General features: G+C 46.6%; 1 protein-coding gene across 1 annotated transcript; it reads right to left on the minus strand.

The window, feature by feature from the left end:
- Positions 1-750: 750 nt before the first annotated feature.
- ndufb3 (NADH:ubiquinone oxidoreductase subunit B3) lies at positions 751-6038 on the minus strand. Its single transcript, XM_059647087.1, has 2 exons — positions 5847-6038; positions 751-1034 (listed from the first exon to the last, which is right to left on the minus strand). Exons 1-2 carry the CDS (start codon positions 5969-5971, stop codon positions 878-880), a joined length of 282 nt encoding a protein of 93 aa, XP_059503070.1. The 5' UTR covers positions 5972-6038; the 3' UTR covers positions 751-877.
- Positions 6039-12172: the final 6134 nt, after the last annotated feature.

Here is a 12172-nt window from a genome sequence, read left to right on the forward strand (position 1 = left end):
TACTTAGCCTCCAAAAGAAATTCCTCCTCATCTTACTCGAAGTGGGAGACCCCTTATTTTTAATCTATGCCGCAGTTCTAGATTCCCTCCACGTAGATCCTTTTAGCATTTACCCTATCAGAGTCCCATCAGAATCTTACATTTCAAGATCACCTTTCATTCTTCTCAACTCTAAAGAGTACAGGTCCAACCCACTCCACCGTTCCTCATTAAAACTACCACAAACTAATGATTCTTTGAACAACCTTTAATGCAAATATTATTCCTTAAATGAGACCAAAATTGTACACACACAGTCATACAAGACTTTCCCACATTCCATTGGCCTTCTTAATTACTTGCTACAAATGCCTGCTATCATTGTATGATTTAAGGACACCTTGAGGCAATGGCTCACAAGGCTTCCCAATATTTCATCAGAGGTACTTGGACCTTATCCAATACTGGGCATCCAACAAGCAGAATGACAGCACAGTGGAAGCATCAAGAAAAAGTGATGCTGAGGCTTCTTGTTGTGGAACCTGAATTATCTGTTGATGATGTATTTGAGGAGCAGCAGGTAAATGAGAAAGAGAAGGCCAAGGATAAATCATGGGTGTGCACACCAGAGAAAATGTCACATGTGCTTTTCAATCAACATAAAAGCACATCTGGAACAAGCATAGGGCAGGCACCAGCTTCAGGAGAAAACTGGCAATGGGAGCTAAAACCAATGGTGAAAAAAGATTCAAAAGGAACACGGCAGAGCAGTGCTGATTCAATTAATTATTTTATTCTTTAAAGACATTTGCCTCTTGACTTGTGCACTGGTTACAGCTCACTGACTGGAAAGGTTTGAGTGCTTTTCATAATTTCAAAGCTCTTCAGTCTTCATTTACTAGTGATGTCCTCCATTTTTCTTGGGAGAAAATAATGCATATTCAACACCTAAAGCCACAACAAATGCTGCAAATCCCCATTTGAAGCCTCGAAAGAAGATATCGCTGAAGGTGATAGATTTACGAAAGCCTCCGCTGAACCGCCAGGCTTCATTGCTGTTAGGATACAAGACAAAGAAAATGGTTAAAAAGGATCAGACTTGAACTCTGTTGTTTCCTCTCTCAGTCAAAGATGTGCAGGCTAGATGGATTGGCCAACACATACCCAATGGCAGGCAATAAGATTGGGAGATGCACCTGGTCAGTCACAGGATGGAACAAAACTGGAGCTTCCACCATGGTAGTCCATAGCTCCAGACTGTAACATGTGAATGTGCACCTAACCACAGATTTTCTGACTCCTTTGGGAGTCGGTCTGCTCAGACAGCTGGATGGCCAGTGTGCTAGTGGCTTGAGGTTTGATTCCTGTTCTGATGGGCTGGAATCAGGACTTGCCTCCTTCCTCTACTCATGGCAGAGATTGGACATTGTGGGTCAAACCTGCCTTCGGGCAGAAACTTAAGAAAAACATCCTTTTAACATTTTGAATTCAATTAGATCACTTGTCACCAGATAAATTCAAACGAGCACAATCCACATTTACAAAACCTGTCCTCAAATTTTAACCTCTTTGTTCTAGTATCATAGTGCAGAGCAGATTCACCACAATCTGAAGGTCATATATCCTGCCTGTAGTGTAGTGTTCTGAAGTCTGAGTAAAACTTTCTACAGCATCTCATTTATGCTCTACAAAGTACTGACCACCTGCTTACTCATTCATGTCCTATTAATGCAGGTTGGCACCATGTCCTGCCCTTCCTTTGATTTTGCTTTCTATCTCCAGGGCCAGCAGCATGTAAGCCATTTTGTTGTGGTCACAGGTTTCAATATCCAGGGCAAGGTGATTATCAAATAACTGGACTTGCATATAGACCTGGCTCTGCCAAGAAGGGTCTAGGCCCAAAATGTCAGCCTTCCTGCTCCTCTGATGCTGCTTGGCCTGCTGTGTTAATCCAGCTCTACACCTAGTTATCACTAATCTGACAAGAATTGGTTCTTGGACCACTAGTGGTGAGACTTTAACATTCAATGATTTAGCTAGGTTGGCTTGTGTCTTTTCTGATTCTGGATTGTGACACTTCCACACCCTACCATAAAGGAGTAAAGATCCTGTGTATGTTTGTTAAGGGCAGTGGGGAGAGAGGTGGTAGTATAGTCTAATATCACTCAACTAGTAATCCACAGGCCAGACCAATGTTCAAAACTACTCTCGATAATAGTGACTGTAACAACTGTCATTGACTATAATTAAAAGCCCATGATTCACGGTTTTGGGGAAGGAAATCTGCCATGCTTACTTAGAATGGCCAACGTATGGCTCCAGTCCAATGGCACTGTAATTCATTCTTCTCTGAAATGGCCTAGCAAGCTACTCATTTCAAGGGAAATTAGGGATGAGGAACAAATGTTGACCTTGCCAGCAATGTCACAAGAAATATTTTTTTAAAAACTCCCAAACTTTTATAAACACACAGTTGTATGAAGTTTCAATGTTCATTCCCAATAGGCAGACACACAATAATAAATCCATCTCTGTGCCCACAGAATTTCAGAGTATCAGAGCCAAACCATTCCCGGGGGCTCTGCTGAGTTAGCTGATCCCAGCAAGTGTAGTGTTAGGAATAAAAAGTTGGCCAAACTGCTTCAGCTAGGAGAGGGAAAATCATTTGGGGGCTCCAACTGCTGATTACTGTTGTAGCAATGCTATGTTTGAAAGCTTAAACTTTGGGTGAGTTCACTGCTAATCTTGGGAACCACTTCCCAAATGATCAGTCAAGGGTGACCTGGGCAAGACACCAGAATACGAGGTTGTTGACTTGTTCACCGAGCTGGTGGCTTAGTTTGAAGATATTTCATCACCATAGTAGGTAACATCATCAGTGAACCTCCAAATCAGCATTGTTGGTCTGTCCCGCTTGTTATTTGTGAGATCTGGTCTGATGTGGCAGTTGGCTTCATATCCATTTCTGCTTCATAGTGATTGGTATATGGGGTCTACACACAGCTACCTACAACAACTACTGAAAAGAACAAAGGATCCCGTACCCACAACTAACAGGACCAATGTTATGTATAAAATTCCACGGAGGATTGCCACAAACATCAGACAGAGCAGGAGTAAAATAGCTATTAGGTACATGAGCACCAACTAGCTACCAAGAGACACAACCAACTATCATTCGTTTCCAGACACTCAGACAAAGACAACCACCAATTTGACTGGGACAACATAACCATCTTAGGAGAAGCCTACCAAAGATACACGCAGGATTTCCTAGAGATCTGGTACTCAGCCCGTAACTCCATCAATAAACATATGAAAATAGACCCCAATATACCAACCTGCTCTGCTCTATAGTAGAAATGAAGCCAACCACCCCATCAGACTGGACCACATAAATAACAAGCAGGCCAGACCAACAATGCTTCATCGGAGGCGCACTGATGATGTTACCTAGTATGGTGATGAAACATCTGCAAACCAACCTGCCCAGCTGGTGAACAAATCAACAACCTCATCCACAACCTGAGCTACAAGCCTTCTCAAAAACTTTAAACACAAGAATATGCTGGTGGAATCATTCACTGGGTATAAATTCAGTGTATCTGGTGAAAGGCAAAATGAAACACTCAGCTAGTTAGTACTTGCTGCTAGGAATAGAAATAGCAACTGCTTACAACAGCTCAGTAATCAGCACCTTGACTGACTGAAAATGTTCCAAACAAAATTTCAATTATTACAATCAGAACCTAGAAATGTGAATACCTGACAGGGCAAAACAACACCAGCTTGGCAGCCCATCCATTATAAACATTTACACTCTCCACTACTGAAGCACAGGAGCAGCACTGCAGCAACTCATCAAGATTCCCTCCGTAACAGTTTCCAAACCCACAATCTCTACCAACTACAGGGACGAGGACAGTGGATACATGGGAATACCACCATCTGCAAGCTCTCCTCCAAGTCATTCATCATTCTGACTTGGAACTATATTGCCATTCCCTCAGTATCATTGGATCAAAATCCTAGAAATCCCATCCTTACTGCACTAAGTACATCCCAAGTGTTGCATCAGTTAAATAAAACTGTTCCCCACCACCTTCTTCCAGGGCAATTAGAGAGGGACAGTAATTGTTGGCCTAGCCTGCAGCATCCATATACTGTAAAAGAATTCAAAAATGATTGAAAAGCAGAGAACACATGCTAAACTTAATTGGAATCTTGACCAGAACACACACACAAGATTACTGTACAGATTTCTGCTCTCCACATTATAAAGACTTAAATGCACTGGAGTGGATGAAAAAGGGATTTACAAATTGCTACCAAAAATGGGGGTAATAACCATCAGGAAGAGTCAAAGAAAGATTTTGCAAGATTTTCATTGATTAACTGTGGGGAAGACCCAAACTAAGAAACATAGTACAACTAAACAATCCAAAAGATAATTCATGAGAAACTTCTATACCAAGAGAGTCGTAAGAATGTGGAACAAAAATAGAAGTTGCTGGAAAAGCTCAGGAGGTCTGGCAGCATCTGTGAAGAAAAAGTCAGTGTTAATGTTTTGAGTCCGGTGACCCTTCCTCAGAACTGATGGAAGCTGGGAAAACTAGACTCAAGCCTGCTGAGCTTTTCCAACAACTTCTGTTTTTGTCCTTGGTTTACAGCATCTGCAGTTCTTCCTGTTTTTATTTGGTAAGAATGTGGAACCTGGTTTCAAAGGGAAAACAGGAGGTACTTAAGGGGAATTGTATCAGTGATACAGTATCTCTGATGAAGGGTCTAGGCCCGAAACGTCAGCTTTTGTGCTCCTGAGATGCTGCTGGGCCTGCTGTGTTCATCCAGCCTCACATTTTGTTATCCTGGTATTTAAGGGGAAGCTAGACAAGCACAAGAGAGCAACAGCAGGATGGATAATGGGGTTAGATAACATTGTGCAGGAGGCGTTTTGGGTGAAATATAAACACTGCCACAAACCAGTTCAGATGGCGCCAAAACACTTCATAGCCAAAGAAATAAATCTGAACTGTAGCCCCTGTTGTAATGTGCATATGGCTGCCAATTAGTACACATCGAAAGACCCCACTACAGCAATGAAGCCATCAAAACCTGTTATGTTCTTCGATGATCATTGAGGGTTAAACATTGGCCAGGACCCGGGTGCACGCTCTTCTTGTTTTAAAAAAAAGTGCCCTGGGATATTCTACATCCCTAAAAAAAAATCAGACAAATAAGGCTTCAGCCTAACACCGCGCCTGACAGACATCGCAGTGGACACTGACATTCGGGGGGCACTTAAGAGTCGAGCGCAGTGCAGAGGTGACATGCCGGCCCAGATCAGGTCAAGGGTGGAGGAGACTCCCTCCCCTGAAGGACACGAGTGGCCCTTTGGGGGGGGGTGGGGTTGAGGTGGGGGGTGGAGGTGGAGGGGTGGGGGTAGAGGTGGTGGGGGCTGGAGGGGTGAGGGGGTTGGAGGGGGTGGGGGGTTGGAGGGGGTGGGGGGGTTGGAGGGGGTGGGGGGGTTGGAGGGGGTGGGGGGGTTGGAGGGGGTGGGGGGGTTGGAGGGGGTGGGGGGGTTGGAGGGGGTGGGGGGGTTGGAGGGGGTGGGGGGGTGGGGGATGGAGGGGTGGGGGTGGAGGGGGTGGGGGGTGTGGGGGGTGGGGGGTGTGGGGGGTGGGGGGGGTGGGGGGGATGGGGGGTGTGGGGGGGATGGGGGGTGTGGGGGGGATGGGGGGTGTGGGGGGGATGGGGGGTTGGGGGTGGAACTTTAGGGTGACCATCCACATTGAGCAGCGGTGGCTATCCCTGCGCCAAGGTGACAGCGCCACTGACGGGACCGGCCCACACTCCCTCAGGTCACCCACCGGGCCCACGGGTCCCTCAGGCCCCGTCTCCGCAACCTCTCCTGCACCAGCTCCAGCGGGGTCCCCTCGATCTTCCAGCTGCGGACGTCCGGCAGCTCCGGGCCCGAACCCTTCCCGGTCCCCATGGCGAGAGCACCCTCCAGGTGACCCGGAAACCCGGCCCACCGAAGTGACCCGGAAATACTACTTCCCCGCCGCCGCCGCGAGGGGAGGGGCGGAGCGAGAGGCCAGACCGCCTTCGCGCTTGCGCACTCAATTGAATTGGGAAGGTGACGGAGGCAGGGAGAGCGTGTCCGGCGAAGTGTGATGGGGGCCAGAGAAGTCACTGGAAATTGCGGTGGCTGCATTGAGCTAGAGCCGGGGGGGGCGGAGACAGGAATGGTGAACGGGAATAGATGACAGGAATAGGAACGAGGAGGTGAATAAAGAATGGGGATCCTCAGGGAATTGAAATGGTAGCAGGGAGTGGGATTGGGGGAGGGAATGAACTGGACTAACCACGTAAATGTTGTGGCTGCAAAATGCAGGTCATGGGTGGGAATGCTGCGGAAGATAACTCACCCGAGTCCCCAGAGCCTGTGCACCATCGTCGGGGAACAAGTCAGGACTGCGATGGAATATTTCCACCGTGCAATTCCAGCAACACTCAAGACAGGACAAGATAATAAAATGTGAGGCTGGATGAACACAGCAGGCCCAGCAGCATCTCAGGAGCACAAAAGCTGACGTTTCGGGCCTAGACCCTTCATCAGAGAGGGGGATGGGGAGAGGGAACTGGAATAAATAGGGAGAGAGGGGGAGGCGGACCGAAGATGGAGAGTAAAGAAGATAGGTGGAGAGAGTATAGGTGGGGAGGTAGGGAGGGGATAGGTCAGTCCGGGGAAGACGGACAGGTCAAGGAGGTGGGATGAGGTTAGTAGGTAGATGGGGGTGCGGCTTGGGGTGGGAGGAAGGGATGGGTGAGAGGAAGAACCGGTTAGGGAGGCAGAGACAGGTTGGACTGGTTTTGGGATGCGGTGGGTGGGGGGGAAGAGCTGGGCTGGTTGTGTGGTGCAGTGGGGGGAGGGGACGAACTGGGCTGGTTTAGGGATGCAGTAGGGGAAGGGGAGATTTTGAAACTGGTGAAGTCCACATTGATACCATTAGGCTGCAGGGTTCCCAGGCGGAATATGAGTTGCTGTTCCTGCAACCTTCGGGTGGCATCATTGTGGCAGTGCAGGAGGCCCATGATGGACATGTCATCTAGAGAATGGGAGGGGGAGTGGAAATGGTTTGCGACTGGGAGGTGCAGTTGTTTGTTGCGAACTGAGCGGAGGTGTTCTGCAAAGCGGTCTCCAATCCTCCGCTTGGTTTCCCCAATGTAGAGGAAGCCACACCGGGTACAGTGGATGCAGTATACCACATTGGCAGATGTGCAGGTGAACCTCTGCTTAATGTGGAATGTCATCTTGGGGCCTGGGATAGGGGTGAGGGGGGAGGTGTGGGGGCAAGTGTAGCATTTCCTGCGGTTGCAGGGGAAGGTGCCGGGTGTGGTGGGGTTGGAGGGCAGTGTGGAGCGAACAAGGGAGTCACGGAGAGAGTGGTCTCTCCGGAAAGCAGACAGGGGTGGGGATGGAAAAATGTCTTGGGTGGTGGGGTCGGATTGTAAATGGCGGAAGTGTCGGAGAATGATTCATTGTATCCGGAGTTTGGTAGGGTGGTGTGTGAGAACGAGGGGGATTCTCTTAGGGCGGTTGTGGCGGGGGCGGGGTGTGAGGGATGTGTTGCGGGAAATATGGGAGACACGGTCAAGGGCGTTCTCGATCACTGTGGGGGGAAAGTTGCGGTCCTTAAAGAACTTGGACATCTGGGATGTGCGGGAGTGAAATGTCTTATCGTGGGAGCAGATGCGACGGAGGCGGAGGAATTGGGAATAGTGGATGGAATTTTTGCAGGAGGGTGGGTGGGAGGGAGTGTATTCTAGGTAGCTGTGGGAGTCGGTGGGCTTGAAATGGACATCAGTTACAAGCTGGTTGCCTGAGATGGAGACTGAGAGGTCCAGGAAGGTGAGGGATGTGCTGGAGATGGCCCAGGTGAACTGAAGGTTGGGGTGAAAGGTGTTGGTGAAGTGGATGAACTGTTCGAGCTCCTCTGGGGAGCAAGAGGCGGCGCCGATACAGTCATTCAACCGCAGGAAATGCTACACTTGCCCCCACACCTCCTCCCTCACCCCTATCCCAGGCCCCAAGATGACATTCCACATTAAGCAGAGGTTCACCTGCACATCTGCCAATGTGGTATACTGCATCCACTGTACCCGGTGTGGCTTCCTCTACATTGGGGAAACCAAGCGAAGGCTTGGAGACCGCTTTGCAGAACACCTCCGCTCAGTTCGCAACAAACAACTGCACCTCCCAGTCGCAAACCATTTCCACTCCCCCTCCCATTCTCTAGATGACATGTCCATCATGGGCCTCCTGCACTGCCACAATGATGCCACCCGAAGGTTGCAGGAACAGCAACTCATATTCCGCCTGGGAACCCTGCAGCCTAATGGTATCAATGTGGACTTCACCAGTTTCAAAATCTCCCCTTCCCCTACTGCATCCCTAAACCAGCCCAGTTCGTCCCCTCCCCCCACTGCACCACACAACCAGCCCAGCTCTTCCCCCCCACCCACCGCATCCCAAAACCAGTCCAACCTGTCTCTGCCTCCCTAACCGGTTCTTCCTCTCACCCATCCCTTCCTCCCACCCCAAGCCGCACCCCCATCTACCTACTAACCTCATCCCACCTCCTTGACCTGTCCGTCTTCCCCGGACTGACCTATCCCCTCCCTACCTCCCCACCTATACTCTCTCCACCTATCTTCTTTACTCTCCATCTTCGGTCCGCCTCCCCCTCTCTCCCTATTTATTCCAGTTCCCTCTCCCCATCCCCCTCTCTGATGAAGGGTCTAGGCCCGAAACGTCAGCTTTTGTGCTCCTGAGATGCTGCTTGGCCAGCTGTGTTCACCCAGCCTCACATTTTATTATCTTGGAATTCTCCAGCATCTGCAGTTCCCATTATCTCTGATACCATCCAGGACAAAGCTTGATTAGCACCACACCCACAAATATCCAGTCCCTCCATTGATGCACAGTTGCAGCAGTGTAAACGATTGACAAGATGCACTTCAGCAACTCGCCAAGGCTCCTTAGTCAGCAATTCAACACTTTCTTTTGTGAGTTCACTGCCATCTTATACTTCATTAACTTTACCTTCTACATAAAGACTCCTCGACACAATATTCATTATTTGACTCTTCCATCAATCATGGCCTTTCTACACCCATATTGTAAATCACAAACACAGGTATCATTGATCAACTTTTTGTACCATTTAATACCCATATTCTACCTCACCATCCCAGCTCTAACTCTTTCTGTATCCATCCCCGAATCAATCAGTCTCCCAATTCACTTAGAGTTTTCCTCTCAAATTCCCAACTGTCTATTCTTTGGCCCTCCAGTTATCACATTTCTGTAGCAATTGATTTGCTCAACTGTGCCATCACTTATACATGTGATTCCCTAGTTCTGTTTTAAAAAAAACGTGCTTACCATTTGCTGTTTCCTCAGTAATGCTCTCAACTCCACTCTCCTAAGTCAAAGGATCACAAACTTGATAGGATATGATGGACAACTGGGTTAGCCATATGTTGCCTGATCTGGGTAGATCACTTAAAACTCCATCATAGTCTACTTTTATCACACTCACCTCTCCTGCTGCTAATCCTGTAGACTTCACCAGTGGATCAGCACTGCTTTTCCTCAATGCATCTCTCTGCAGCATTATCTTTTTAATTGTGAACAAAGTCCTTTCCATCCATGAACTTATTACAACCCTAATATTACTCATTACTCCATGGTATCCTTGAATCCTGTCTTCTTTTTCCTACTACAAACCATCTGCTTAAAACCCCAGTTCCCATTCACTCTACCCTCACCTCTGTCACTTCCACCCTTTCCTCAGCCCTGGGGGAGACATTCTACCAAGGTTGTCCAATATCTTAGGCCAAAACTTGCTTCCTTCTCAAGTTTTTACACCTTCTGTCGTCATGTCCTCTCTGAGTTGATCTTGACCATGAGACCAATATACTATTCCCTTGATCATATCTTCATCAAGCCATTGAGCGAGCAAAGTACACTACTGGCTCACATGTTAGTCAATACTGTTTACACTTTTATCTTTTCACATGTTGTCCCTCTCCTAATTGAATTTTCTTTCATCACCTATCTCCTCAAAAAAGAGCTAAGTGTAACCAGACTATCATCAGCAACGGTTTCTCTTCCTGATCCTGCACCACTATGTAAGATATCCCCTTAGAATAAATCCTTGGCCCCCTCCTGTTTCTCATTTACGTGTTGCCCTTGACAATATCGTCCAAAAATGCACCATCAAATTCAATATAAGAGGTAATGATATCCAGCAGCACCTCAACTGATATGTCCCTGGATTCCTCTGCTGTGATTATATTGTCAAACTGCCTGTCCAGCATCCAGTCCTGGATGAAATTTCCTCTAGTTCAATATTCTAATTACTAAAGCACTCTTCTCCCTCATCACTGCTTTCACTCCTCCACCTGGCAACTCTCTGAGGCTGAAACAAACTATTTGGCCCCAAGATGAATTCTCAATCACATTTCCACAGCGTTGCTAAAACCACCATTTTTCCCACTTTCATACCCCTGCCCATCTTTGTCCCTCCCTCATATCATCTGTTACTGAAAGCCTCACCATGTTTTTGTTAACTTCAGATTTGACTATTCCTGACATTCTACCTTCCAGAAGCTTCGGTCCATCTATAACAATCAGTCTATATCTTCACTGACATCAAGTCCCTTTCCCCTATAATCCCAGAGTATGCTATCTATAGTGTCTCCCAGTTAAACAACATCTTGCTGTTAAAATCTGGGTTTCAATTTACTCCACAACCTCGCCCTTCCCTATCTCTGTAATCTCTTTCAAATTTAAAACCTACTGAGAGCTCTGGGCTCCTCTAATTCTGGCCTGTTTTGCAATCACAATTTAATCACTGTACCTTTGGCTGCCTGGACCCTAATGTTTTCCACCTCACTTTCAGTCTTTGTCACATTCCTTAAAACAAATTCCTTGAACAAACCTGCGGTCATCTGACCTAACATCACCTTGTAGGATGTCATAATATGTTTTATAATACCTTTATGAAGCATCGTGGGATATTGTATTATGCAACTGTTACTTTATAAATAAAAGTTTTGGATCCCTTGAGTGCAAGATCCTACAGAGTTTGAAATAATTCTACAGTGACATTCTGCTGCTGTCTATTTCTACAGTCCTCTATCTTGTGCTGTGCACCCCAACTATTCTTTCTGTACTGATGCAGAGATTTATAGATTCCTCTCCAGTGCTGTGAAGTGCAAAAATGCTTTCATCACCCAGTCACTTTTTTTTAGAACAATGTTTTGACTTTGCTAAAATCTGTGGCAAGTTTTACGAGTAATTTTGTCATTTTGTAGAACTTTGTGTAAACATGGCTTGGGCAGTAACCTCCTCAGCTCTGAGTCAGAGGTAATAAGTTCAATATTTTCTCCATTAACTTGAGTGTATATTTCAGAGTAACACTCCCAGTGCACTACTGATGGAGGCCTGCACCATCAAAGGTGAGGATGACACATGTAACTGAGGTCCCATCTTGATCTTCGTGGAAGATGCAAATGATTAAAAACTTTCATTTGTATGACATCTTTCACAACTTTAGAATATCACAAAGTGCTTTACAACCAATAAAGTTATTTTGAAAAGTACTTCTTGCTAGTATTTAGGAAACAATGCAACCGATTCATGTGCAGCAAACTCCCAAACACCAAACTTGAGAACAATCAAATAGTCTTCTCTTTGAGAAGTTGATTGAGAGATCAATATTGACCAGTACATTAACCATCCCCTTGATTTTCTTTTAAATGTTGCCTTTCACATTCACCCGAGAGTTCAGAAGGGGACTTAATTTGACATCTCATTTCATGGTATTATTCAAGAGTGTGCTTCCCAGTGAGTGTCCGTTACTTGCCCAGTCAATATCCTTAAATAAGGCAGAATATCTAGTCCTTATCATACTACTGCGTGTGGGATCTTGCAGCAGTTCAGGAGTATGTCATGGGCTGCAACTTGTCTTCCAGTTTCCATTATGAACATTGGCTGGAGAAGTCAGGACTGCTTTTCTGCAGTGAAGGCTGAGAGAAAATTTTACAGACATATCAAAATTATGAAAGAACAGGATAGACACGAAGGGGATTCTTTCCCCTGTCTATGATAGCATCAAAAAAA

This window comes from Stegostoma tigrinum, chromosome 7 (assembly GCF_030684315.1).
Source record: "Stegostoma tigrinum isolate sSteTig4 chromosome 7, sSteTig4.hap1, whole genome shotgun sequence".
NCBI lineage: Eukaryota > Metazoa > Chordata > Chondrichthyes > Orectolobiformes > Stegostomatidae > Stegostoma > Stegostoma tigrinum.